Source organism: Chrysemys picta, chromosome 4 (genome assembly GCF_011386835.1).
Source record: "Chrysemys picta bellii isolate R12L10 chromosome 4, ASM1138683v2, whole genome shotgun sequence".
NCBI classification, from domain to species: Eukaryota; Metazoa; Chordata; order Testudines; family Emydidae; genus Chrysemys; species Chrysemys picta.
In genome coordinates, this window is record NC_088794.1 from 140,082,263 (window position 1) to 140,095,292 (window position 13,030).

Genomic DNA, 13,030 nt, shown 5'->3' on the forward strand with positions numbered 1-13,030 from the left:
TGAAGTTCCGCATGGTCTCCCCGTGCACCATTATATCTTCCCTGGATCCTGGTATGCTGCCCTCAACATCAAGGACATGTACTTCCACATAGCGATACATCCGGCACACAGATGCTTCCTCTGCTTTGTGGTCAACCACGAACATTACCAGTTCATGGCCCTTCCCTTCGGCCTTTCCATGGCCCCCTGGGTGTTCACCAAATTTATGTTGCCGTGGCTGCCTTCTTCCTTCGATGGCGGGTGCAAGTATACACTTAACTCGACAACTGGCTGATCTGGGGCCGCACTAGAGAGCAGGTGCAGTCCCACCTCCGCCTGGTCAGGGATATGTTTCTTCGGCTGGGTCTCCTCCTCAACATAGCAAAGTCGACCCTGGAACCGACCCAGAGAATAGAGTTCATAGGGGTGGTTCTGGACTCCGTTCAGGCGTGGACCCTCCTGCCGGACTCTTGTTTCCAAACTATCGCGGGTCTCATTTGGGGCCTTCAGAGCTTCCCAACCTCGACGGCAAGACGCTGCCTGAGTCTCCTTGGCCACATGGCTTCGTGTACATATGTGACCTGGCATGCCAGGCTCCGGCTGCTGCAAGCCTGGCTCGCTTTGGTCTATCGCCCGGGCCACAACAGCCTGAACTTGGTGGTCACTGTTCCAGAGCGGGTCCTCGCTTCCCTCCGCTAGTGGCTAGATCCCCGGGTGGTGTGTGAAGGGGTCCCCTTTCACAGCCCACAGCCTTCCTTGTCCCTGGTCACAGATACATCAGCCCTGGGGTGGGGCACTCATCTCAGAAACCTTCGGACTCGGGGCCTGTGGTCCCCGTCCGCGCTGTCCCTGCATATCAACGTCCGGGAGCTGATGGCAGTGCATCTTGCTTGTCAGGCCTTCCAGGAGCACCTGCAAGGTTGTTGTGTGGCGGTTCTCATGGACAACACCATGGCCATGTTCTACATCAACAAGCAAGGGGGGCCCCACTCCTCTCCCCTCTGCCAGGAAGCCATTCGAATCTGGGAGTTCTGTATAGTCCTCTCCGTTCACCTGGTGGTGTCCTTCCTTCAGAGGATCCAGAACACGCTGGCGGGTCACCTCAGCAGGTTATTCCACTCGCATGAGTGGTCTCTGCGGCTGGATGTCATCCACCCCATATTCCAAAAGTGGGCGTTTCCCCAGGTTTGCCTCCCGCAGCAACCGGAAGTGCCCAGCTTTCTGCTCCTTCCAGGGTCGCTGCGCGGGCTCCCTCACAGATGCATTCCTGCTTCCCTGGACGGGTCGCCTGCTTTATGTCTTCCCTCCGTTTCTCTTTGTGTACAAGGGCCTACTCAAGATCCACAGAGATGGGGCGAGGGTGATTCTGGTGGCTCTGGCGTGGCCCCGGCAGCATTGGTACACCACACTGTTGGCACTGTCCATGGAGGTTCCAGTCCCGTTGCCTCTTCTTGCCGACCTGCTCACTCAGGATCACGGTTGCCTCTGTCATCCCGATCTGGGGTCTCTCCACCCTCTTCATGGCATGGATGCTGCATGGCTGAACTCTGTGGAGCTTCTGTGTTCAGTCTCTGTACGACAAGTACTGCTGGGCAGCAGGAAGCCGTCCACTCGAGCCACGTATCCGGTGAAGTGGAAGCAGTTTTCGTGTTGCTGCGACCAGCACCACACCCTCCCCCTCCCGGCACCGGTGCCCCTCATTTTGGAGTACCTCGTGCACCTGAAACAACAAGGCCTGGCGGTGTCTTCCGTGAAGGTTCACTTACAGCCATCTCGGCTTTTCACCTGGGCGTGTCTGGCTGCTCTGTCTTTGCCAACCCTATGGTTGCTCACTTTCTCAAGGGCTTGGACTGCCTCTATCCTCAGATTCCGCAGCTCGTCCCTTCGTGGGACCTTAACCTGATCTTTTCAAGGCTCATGGGGCCCCCATTCGAAATGCTGAACATGTGCTTCCTCCTGTATCTCTCATGGAAGATGGCTTTCCTTGTCACCATCACATCGGCAAGGCGCGTCTCCGAGCTGAAGGCCCTTACCTTGGAACCGCCTTACACGGTCTTCCACGGGATAAGGTACAGCTCAGACCTCACCTTGCCTTTCTTCCCAAGGTAGTGTCGGCCTTTCATACTAGCCAGGATATTTTCCTGACTGTTTTTTACCCTAAACCTCACACTGGTCCCCTGCATTCCCTCAGTGTCCACAGGGCCCTTGCCTTCTACATCGAGCGCACTAAGCCATTCAGGCATTCAGGAAATTGACCCAGCTTTTCGTTGCGGTGGCGGATGGGATGAAGGGTCTCCCGGTCTCCTCTCAGAGGATCTCCTCATGGATTACATCCTGCATCCGTGCTTGCTATGAGCTGGCCGGTGTACCGACCCCAGCTCTCACTGCTCACTCCACTAGGAACCAGGCCTCGTCGGCGGCATTCCCAGCCCAGGTACCGATCCAAGAAATCTGCAGGGAAGCGACTTGGTCCTTGGTTCATACCTTCACCTCGCACTATGTCATTGTCAGAGTAGCCGGCAAGAAGGAACTGAGGAGGCGCCGGGTTGGCTGGGGTATATATTGAGTGCCATGAAGGCGCCACTCCAGGGGGCTCCACAACCGACCCAATGGATGCTGCTAGGGGAAAACTTTCCAACGGCCGTGCATGCAGCACGCGCACACTTAATTGGAATGGATATGAGCAACATCTCTCGAAAAACAACAGTTACAAAGGTGAGTAACTGTTTTTTCATGCAGTTCCAGCAATACCGGATTTACAATGGCGCCACTGGTGCCAGGCCCAGGCCTGCTCGTCTCCGCCCCCCACTCTCTCCTGTGGGGTCAGAGAAGCTTGAAGCTGCCGGCTGCTGGGGCCTCCTTGGCAACCTCTGCCGGCAGCAAAGCTCCTCCCCCGCCTCTTTCCCCAGTGTGCTATGTTCCTTCTCCCCCCCCCCCCCCCCCGCCGATCAGCTGGATCAGCTGCTTGCCGGCAGGAGGGGGGAGGAGGAGGAGCAAGCCGCAGCAAGCCGCTCCGGGGAGGAGGAGGAGAGGTGGGGGTGAGGCCTTGGGGAAGGGGCTGGAATTGGGGCATACCCCTCCAGCCCCCTGCGTGAGCACCCCCATGACCCCAGCCCACACCCACAGCCCTCTGCCCACCCTGACTGTTGCACCCCCTCACACACCCCGAGCCCCCTGCACTCCCCTCACATACCCTGAGCCCCCTACCCTGACTCCTGCACCCCCTCTCACACATCCAGCCCCCTGTCCTGACCCCTGCACTCCCCTCACACCTCCCCAGCCCTGACTCCTGCATCCCACCTCATGCCCCCCCAGCCTTTGCCCTGAAACCTGCACCCCGCTCACACACACCCTGCCCTGACTCCTGCACCCCCCCCCACATCCCCACCCCCATCCTGAGAACCAAACAGGAGCTGCCCCAGGTAAGCGCTCCACACCCCAACCTCCTACCCCAACCCTGAGCCCCCTCCCTCACCCTAGCTCCTGGCCAGACCCCGCACCCGAACATTTTTTTCCCAATATTTGGAAAGATCATTAAGTGGTCCGTCGAGACCCTCCGTGATTTTCAGGTGGTCTGTGGAAAAATAAGTTAGACTACAAGAACAATCAAGGTACCTCACTTTATTTTCATTTACTTGCTATTACTTATAGGAGGAGGATGAAGAAAAAAAGAATGAAAAACGTGGGCAGGGGGAGATGAGAGAATGTTCTTTCTCTTGGCTGGGTCCCAAGGAGGAGCCCCAGAAATGAAGCTAAGCACAGGGCTGGGGGGCCCCACTAACTCTAAATCCCCCACTGGTTGTCACGTCACCTGGGCTGGGGATACTGTCAGCTGATCCCCACGGTCTCCAACCTATCTGGGCAGTACAGCAGACATGGCCCTGCCCACTAGCTCCTCTCCATTCCCTAGCCCACCCACCACTTGCCTCCCCTCCCTTAAGGATTAGCCCTCTTACTTTTAAAAATGATTGCTTGCCCCTCTCCTCCACTCAGGCTTTTCTGGCAGCCCTGTTGCCAGGTATCCAGTTTATATTGGAAACTCCAGTAGAAAACGGGACCTGAGTGTCCGGTTAGCAGTGCTGACTGGAAACTAAATGTCCGGTTATAGGAGTAACCACATTAGCCTCCGCTCCTCCCACTCCCAACACCCACCCCAGAGGACTGGAAGAGAACCTGTCCTGATGCTGTGGGAGGAGGGGCAGCTCAATGCAGAAAGAGACAGAGAATGGGCTAGAACCAGGTAGGTACCCGCTTTAGGTGGGCAGGGGGGGATTCTGTTTACCCCCTCCCAGCCCTGCTGCGCTTGCAGTTTATCCCGACCCCTCCCTTGCTCCAGAGACCAACCCTAGCTCCTGCCCCACTGTGCTTTTACCCCCGGCCCCTTTTACAATCATTCCCCAGGGGGGCCCACAAATATGTTTGGTGCCGGCCCTGAGTTCCAGGAGCTTCCTACCCCACAACCACCTTCCCTTTCCCTTTTCAGAGACTCCTCCCAAGAGAGACTATTACATGAAGAGGTGCAATTCCTTGTATCTCTTCTATTTCTCTGAAATGTTCCCCTTCAATTCATGGGAGGAGTTTTTGTTCCTGTTGCTGTCTAATTCCCAAAATTGACATCTCATTCTGGACTTGAGAGATCTGAACACCTTTGTTTGCCTGTTCACACTTAGATTGGTGACCCTGGCTTCAATTGGATCCTCTAGGCTGGTTTGCCATTCTGTATCTGAAAGATGCATATTTCCATCCATCCAGTGCACAGGAAATACCTGTGGTTCGTAGGTGGGAAGACAAACACACTGCCAGTACATATGGTTGCCTTTCAGCTTGTCAGAAGCCCCAAGAATATTTATAAAATGTCTGGCTGTAGTAGCAGCACACCTAAGAAGGCAGGGCATTTTAGAATACCTATACCTTGACAACTGGCTGACTCAGGGAAGTTTTCCTCAGCAAATCACGAACAGCATACATCACATTCTACAGCAGTTCTCTATTTTGGGGCTCGATATCAGCCAAGACAAATCCTCTTTAAATTCCATTTTTTGAGTCAGTTATAGACTCCACCACAGTGAGGGCATATCTGCCATGGTTTGACAATATATTGTCAAATTTGACAATATATTTCTCCTCATAAATCAACTACAGACAAGCCCTCGGACACCAGTAAAAACGTGTACAATTGCTAGGGCATATGGCTTTGTGCACATTTGTGACTCAATTTGCTGGAATTTGCTTTTGTTGTTTATTATGATGGTACTTACCACCCAATAAACATCATCTAGACGTGGTGGTTCAGATTCCCCCAAACACCCTATTTTCCTTAAATGGTAGAAGAACCCAGATCAAGTCTGCAAGGGTGTTCCTTTTTCTCCATTGCTCCATACCAAGGTTCTAGTGATGGATGCTTCCACTTTGGGATGGAAAGGATCATCTGGACACACCTGGAGCTCAGGGCACGTAGTTGCAAGAAGAGTCTCAATTACACATCAACATATTGGAGCTCAGAGTGATCCAAATAGCATGTGCACATTTGTTCCTTACATCCCGGCAAAGAGCATCTGATTAATGACTAACAATTCCACAGCTACGTTTTAGATAAACAGGGAGGCGCCACATCTACTCCTCTGTGCCAGGAAGATATCATCCTGTGGACCTGGTGCATAAGCAATCAGGTAACGTTTTCAGCCTTTCATCTGCCATGGTGTGATACTTTGGGGTTCACCCAGGCCAGGAAGGGGTTCAGTCAACACTTGCCTTGCAACTATGGATACCTCAAATGCTATGCTGCTGTGGCTCACAGCCCTGACACCAACAGCCAGCAGACAAGCATGAAGATCTCATCTTGGCTTCCACCACCGAGTTACTCTTTGCAGGGGGACCTCAATAACCCTTCCAGCCCCAAGTTCTCCACAAAAGCATTTCTCTGCAGCGCTCAGCCACTCTCACTGTAACCCTCACAAAACCTTATTAAGTTGGCTGCTCTTTTAAAGAGACAATACACAGCAGCCTGTTAACTTAACTGGGGTTAAAATGATATAATCTTGCTATTATGTTAAGAGATTGTGAGGATGAAGATGGTTAAGCCCTTAGAAATTTTGAAACTATGAATAAAAAAGAGGGGTGGTGTTGACTTCTGAACTTGTCATTGCCTCCCATTCCTAAAACCCCACTCGGATTAAATGTATTTAAACCACTTCTGAGTGTTGACTTGTTGTTTTTATTTACAGTAACAAAGGTATGGAGCACCTTCTGAGCATGAAGTGTAAAAATGTGGTCCCGGTCTATGACTTGCTGCTGGAAATGCTGAATGCACACACGCTTCGAGGTCAAAGAAAGTCTGCAGTCACAGATTCTGAATTTGGCACATCAGAACAAACTGATAGTAGAGATGATACGCGGAATATGGCAGAACAGTAACTTTATAATTACCTGGAAGATCAGGTTTGTAGGAAAGTGTGAAGCAAAACAACATTATTTAGAGCTATCGAAAACTTGATATGTCTCATGAATCTTAGACAACCTTTTTGGGGCACTATTCTAATCTTTCAGATTTGCACATGTTTATCTTGGATAAGGCTGTATATCACCACCTGTATTGTGCAAAGCACATCTTGTCCATGTTTCTGACATAATACTTTGCACTTACACTAATGCTTTCTGTCTGAGACTTATGAACACAATACCCCTGTGAGACTGGAAATTATTATTACCCCTTTTTAAAAAATGGGTAAACTGAGGCAGAGAGAAGCTAAGTGGCTTAAGAACCAACAGCAAGTCAGTGGAGAGCTGGGAATAGTGTCCTGACTCCCAGTTCTTGCTTTAACCACTGGACTATGTTTTCTGTCAATATATCAACATATGAAATGTACAGCTGTTACATCATATGGGAGAGAGTTGATTATGTGTATATGATGACGATCACTGGGGAAATGCCTACATTTCAGTTAACATGATTAAAATGCCAAGACACATGCAAAATTTAAATGAGTTTATTCTTTGTATGATTACGCAATGGATGCAGATGGATCACAGAAACACTTCCTCAGGCTTCATTTGAGCCACTCAGAATTGTTTCTGGGACCACTTTAAAGACCAGCTCCATAAACATAAAAACAAGTTTCTTTGTTTTGTGAGCCTACTCTTAGTATTTGAACTGTTTCTTTGTGCATGGTTCTCAACTGCTTAAAGGTTGACTTGACTGCTTAGTCATTTTCATTTAATACCACATTTTAAAATGTATTGTCACTGAGATTAATGTGCTGTTGTTTTGTATATTTATAACGACTTAATGTGTGATAACTTTATGTGTAGGTATGAAGGATCAAGAAATTAATGTTTATTATGTGCATTAGTAAAAATAATGTGATACAGTCCATTGAACTATTTTTTTTAAATGGTTTCCTAGGCAAGTTCCCAATCTTCCCTTCACTTCCACCTTGAGTACAGAGGTGTCTAGCAGTATTGTCAGGTTCTTGGGGTTCTGGTAATGCAGGGTACATACCATGTAGCATGAGCAGAGATGAGGCTCAGCTGAGATCTGCTTTTACTTACTTGACTCAGTTTTGCTCTCTTATTTTCAAGAGGAAGTTACATGTAACTTGCTTTGCTAGGGAAGCTGTACCCTAAGTTATGCTTTTTCAACCCTCCTAAAAGAAGCCTAAATGAGAGAGGGAAAAATGCCTCTGGGATAAATTCATGGAGGATAGGTCCATCAGTGACTATTAGCCAGGATGGGCAGGGATGATGTCCCTAGCCTCTGTTTGCCAGAAGCTGGAAATGGATGACAGGGGATGGATCACTTACAAAGTGCACTGCTTCATGTGTGGCAATTCATTATTGGCATGTCACTAAATATGTAGTCATATGAAATATCTGTCTTGTTGATTTCTGCAGCTGTCCAAGGTGCACTGAGTCTGAGAGAACATATAATATGGCCCATAGCCTCCGTTGGAAAATAAGAAAATACTTTTTCTGTCATTTGCTTATGTAATATTCTGTTTTATGATGGAATTAAACTCATTAGCCTTTGATAATAACACTGGAGATTAATGAACTTGACTAGATACCATAGTGTTTAGTTGTATATTGTGGTCATTTTAGTTATGTGACTACACTAAATTAGAGATTGATTTGATGTCCATCTAAGTCAGGGTTCGGCAACCTTTCAGAAGTGGTGTGCCGAGTCTTCATTTATTCACTCTAATTTAAGGTTATGCGTGCCAGTAATACATTTTAACTTCTTAACGTTTTTAGAAGGTCTCTTTCTATAAGTCTATAATATATAACTAAACTATTGTATGTAAAGTAAATAAGGTTTTAAAAATGTTTAAGAAGCTTCATCTAAAATTAAATTAAAATGCAGAGCCCCCCGGACCGGTGGCCAGGACCCCCGGGCAGTGTGAGTGCCACTGAAAATCAGCTTGCGTGCCGCAGGTTGCCTACCCCTGATCTAAGTCAATGGGGAGGCTTTCTGGTGATTTCTATGGGATTTGGATCAGGCCCTTAGTAGGGAAATGTTGTTGGTTCATTGCCTGGTTGGTATCAGTGGCATATTGTGAATATTACTCAAGCTTTTGATCTTGACATTTTGAAGCCAAGGACATTGTATTTTACAGGAAGGGTAAACACAAGTGTTTTCAATGAATCAGGTTCTGATTTGTAGACTTGTTTTGATCTCATACTATAACAAATGTTGAGGACAGTCTTAATTCATACTTGCTAACTTTAAAAAAAACCACAAGGATATTGGTGTATTTTAATTTTCTTATATTAGTGCAGCGGTTCTCAAACTGTGGGTCGGGACCCCAAAGTGGATTGTGACCCCCTTTAAATGGGATCACCACGGCTGGCATGAGACTTGCTGGGGCCTGAGGCTGGGGCCTCAGGCTTCAGCCCTGGGTGGTGGGGCTCAGGGTGCAGGCCCCCTGCCTGGGACTGAAGCCCTTGAGATTCAGCTTTGGCCCCCCCTGCCCGGAGCGGTGGCGCTCAGGCTTTGGGGCCCCCCCACCTGCGGCAGTGAGCCTCAGGCTTCAGTCCCCCTTCCGGGTGTCATGAAGTAATTTTTATTGTCAGAAGGGGGTCGCAGTGCAATGAAGTTTGAGAACTGCAGCACTAGTGTAATAGCTACTGTAACTAATGGACAGAGAAAATACAGATGTCGTTTTGAATTCACTAGTGCCTGTTTTGAGTGAAACTGTACTGAGCAGTACTAATGAGCAAGCAATAGGGCATGCAGGTGCTTTGCAGGTTTCCCACACAACACTATCAGTGCATCGCAGTCCTCTCCTACTTCATCCCTTGCTCCTCGGTTCTGGGCCTTTCAAGCAGAAGCTGTCAACTGTGCCTCTTTGTAAAGAATTATGTGATGGTTTTGTGATCTAGAATGATGTGAGCAAATTAACTTCCACTTGTGAGCTCATCATGGATTGAATTCAGGTCTCTATAGGTAAAAGATTAACATATCTGTCCACTGTGCCTTTCCCTAGGTACACCCCTGGAATCAGATAACATTCCTGTAAGCTGTAGCCTGAAATAATTCCTTGATTTGAGAGATGAGGCAGGCAGTCTCACGGCATTTCAGATGTGTGCTTTAAATATGATTTGTTTGCGGTAACATGCACTAGATATTTTCCATTTATGCTGCATTTAGTAAGACATCCTACTTTACACCATTTTTCTTGACTGAAACCTGCCATGGTGCAACTAAGCCCTGTGGTGTCAGACTGCATTATGTTGGTCTGACACCACCAATTCCACTCTGTTCCTTTTGACTGGTACTCTGCCTATAGGTTATAGACAGAGGGAGCAAAGAATAGTGGTATTCTTCTTCAAGTGCTTGCTCATGTCCATTCCATGCTAGGTGTGTGCGCACCATGAGCACTGTTGCTGGAAATTTTTCCCATAGTGGTATCTGTTAGGCCTACTCTAGCACCCGCTGCAGCTGTATGCATATGCACTGGTATAAAAGGATGCCACCGACCCCACACCCTCTGTTTCTTCTTGCCACCTGTGACAGTTGCTGGTATAACCCTTTCGTGCTCTGACAAGGTTTCTTCCCAGTGGTTCTGGACTCTTCCTTCCTAATAGTTTAGTGTATATAGTTTTTGCAAGTTGTGGTAGTGTATATAGTTAGTGTATACGGTTCCTGTCCTCAAAGAACTTTTCAGTACCGGGCTTCAACCCTTGTGCCTATTGTGAGTGACCCGCACTTGAGTTGCTTAACGTGCTTGGGGCCCCGGTACTAGGGGAAAACCCCAGGGATTCCATACGGTGCTGGGATTTCAGGGACTGGCACCTTGCCAGGGAGTGGGATGCCAGGATCAGGTGGGGTTTGCCCCTGCATGATACCAGGGGAGCTGGTGCCGGGAAGATGCTTGACGCACCCTGTTCCCTCCTGTGGCCCTACTGGAATCCTTGGGGTTTTCCCATAGTACCGGGCCCTACTGGAATCCTTGGGGTTTTCCCATAGTACCGCTCCTACTCGGTGGTATCCAAGAGACGGGCTACCGCTCCCTCCATCTTGGCACCGGATCCAGACTCCAGTACCTGGTCTGGTATCGAAGTCCAGGAGATGCCCCTAGTGGACATAGTCAAGGCATAGGAAGGATTCCCTCCTCCGGTGCAAACCTTCTCGTCCTCCCCAGATAAAGCTGTTGCAGGTCCCAGCAGCCTACTTCCCTAGGATGATTTCAGGGCCCATTAGGACCTTCTGAAGCAGGTCGCTTCAAACCTGGGCTTTGGAGATAGAGGAGCTCAAATAGACATCACACAGCCTTATTGATATCCTGGCTGAAGCAGCTCCCTCCAGAGTGGTCCTGCCCATCAGTGAGGCGGTGATGGGACCAGTCAAGGCCCTATGGCAAACTTCTTCTCTGGCCCCCACTTCATAGAGGGCAGAGAAAAAGTACTATGTGGCAGCAAGCTGGTTTGATTACCTGTGCTCGCACCCTCCCCCGGGGTACCTAGTGGTATCTGCAGCTAACGAAAAGGACAGGCAGGGCTAGTTGAGTGCTACCCCGAAACAAAAAGATGCTAAGAAACTGGACCTTTTTGGAAGAAAGGTTTATTCCATGGGTAGCCTCTAATTGCATATCGCCAATCAGCAAGCTTTGCTGGGGAGATACAGTTTTAATCTCCCTGAATAAGTTCAGGCTCCCTGCTCTCAAGAGTTGACGCTTTGTGGCCCTCTTAGAAGAGGGTAAGAATGTGGCCAGGACCTCTCTCCAGGTGGTTCTGAATGCTGCCAACTCGGTGGTCTGGACAGTGGCCTCCGTGGTCACCATGAGGCGCTGTTCCTGGCTCTTCTGATCTTCCCCATGAGGTCCATCAGTTAATCCAGGACCTCCCATTTGAAGGCTCCTCCCATTTCTCGGAGCAGACAGACACAAGACTTCATGGACTGAAGAACTCAAGGTCCACCCTATGACCCTTAGGAATAGATGTTCCGTCTGCCTCCAGAAAACATTTCAGGCCCCAGCAGCTTCCTCGGTTCTCGGGAGCTGCAAGACAGGCACCCCACAAAAGAAAAGGCAGAGGTTATAAACAGTGCCAACCATTCCCATCCACCTCAGCCTCCCAGTCAGAGCCTCAGAGTTACTCTGGCAGTCTCAAGCAGGCCTTTTGAAGGTGAGCATGAAGGTGCTGTACCAGTCACCGTTTCAGGTCTGCCCCTCCCCCTCCCATTTCATTTTTGGACCATCTGTTGCTCTTCAGCCCAGCTTGGGCATCCATAACATTGGACTAATGGGTCCTGAGTACAGTGACAATCAGATATACCCTTCAGTTTTTATCCACCCCTCCCTTCCACCCACCCTCCACTCCTGTCCCTCTTCAGGGACCCTTCTCACGAGGAACTCTTTATCCAGGAGATGCAATCCCTTTTACGTATGGGGGCTGTGGAGGGAAGTTCCTTAAGACTTGAGAGGGAAGGGGTTTTACTCCTGATATTTCCTAATCCCAAAGGCAAAAGCGGGGCTCCAGCCCATCTTGGACCTGTGTCACCTCAACAGAAATCTCAAGAAACTGAGCTTCCGCATGGTCTCCCTGGCCTCCATCATTCCCTCCCTGGATTCTGGAGACTGGTATGCCACCCTTGACTTAAAGGACACATGCTTTCACATTTCTATCTTCCGTGACCACAAGATTTCTCAGGTTGTAGTGGGTCATTGCCACTACCAATTCACCGCCCTTCTGCCTATCGGCAGCCCCAAAGGTTTTTACGGTGTGTATGGGGTTGTAGCAGCCTTCCTCAGATGTTGAGGCATTCAGATCTACCTGTTCCTCGATGATTGGCTGATCAAAGGTCAGTCACAGGCTCTTGTGCAAGACAGCATCAGCACGGTCCGAATCACGTTCAGGGTGCTGGGCCTGCTGATAAATGAGCAGAAATCAACTCTTGTTCCGGTTCAGAGAATAGAATTTATTGGTACCATGCTCGACTCGACCCAAGCCAGGGCTCTCCTGCTGGCAGCCCACTTCCAGACCATGACAAACCTGGTATCTAAGGTCATAGCCCACCCAATCACGACAGCTTGAGTGTGCTGAAGCTACTGGGTCACATGGCGGCTTGTACTTACATGGTTCAATATGCAAGGCTGTGCCTCAGGCACCTCCCAGATGGGGCTAGCGTCAGTATAGTCCCTGAGCAGACACCACTTGGACTTAGTACTTACAGTCCCTCCCCTGCTTCTCGCCTCCCTGGGCTGGTGGAAGGAACCAAGGTAGGTGGGTAACGATGGAGGTGCCCTTCGTTGCCCCACTACCGTCTGTGTCTTTAGTCTCAGATGCGTCAAACCTAGGGTGTAGAGCCCATCTCAACAACCTCAGGGCTCAGGGCCTCTGGTCCCGGGAAGAGCTCTTCTTGCACATAAATGTCAGGGAACTCAGAGCAGTGCGCCTGGCTTGTGAAATGTTCCTTCCCCAGGTCTCAGGCAAGGTGGTTCAAGTCCTGGCAGACAATACAGCAGCCATGTTCTATATCAACAAGCAAGGAGGGGCCCGATCCTCTGCCCTGTGTCAGAAGGCAGTTGATCTATGGGACTTCTGTGTGAGATAC

The 13,030-nt window shown here is 49.5% G+C and overlaps 1 protein-coding gene across 1 annotated transcript in view; it reads left to right on the top strand.

Annotated features, from left to right (window-relative positions):
* ESR2 (estrogen receptor 2) overlaps positions 1 to 7,349 on the top strand; it is a 70,655-nt gene extending 63,306 nt beyond the window's left edge. The window contains exon 8 of the mRNA XM_005285890.5: positions 6,204 to 7,349. Coding sequence (XP_005285947.2) covers positions 6,204 to 6,393 — 190 coding nt within the window. The 3' untranslated portion in view covers positions 6,394 to 7,349. The remainder of the gene's footprint in view (positions 1 to 6,203) is intronic.
* Positions 7,350 to 13,030: the final 5,681 nt, after the last annotated feature.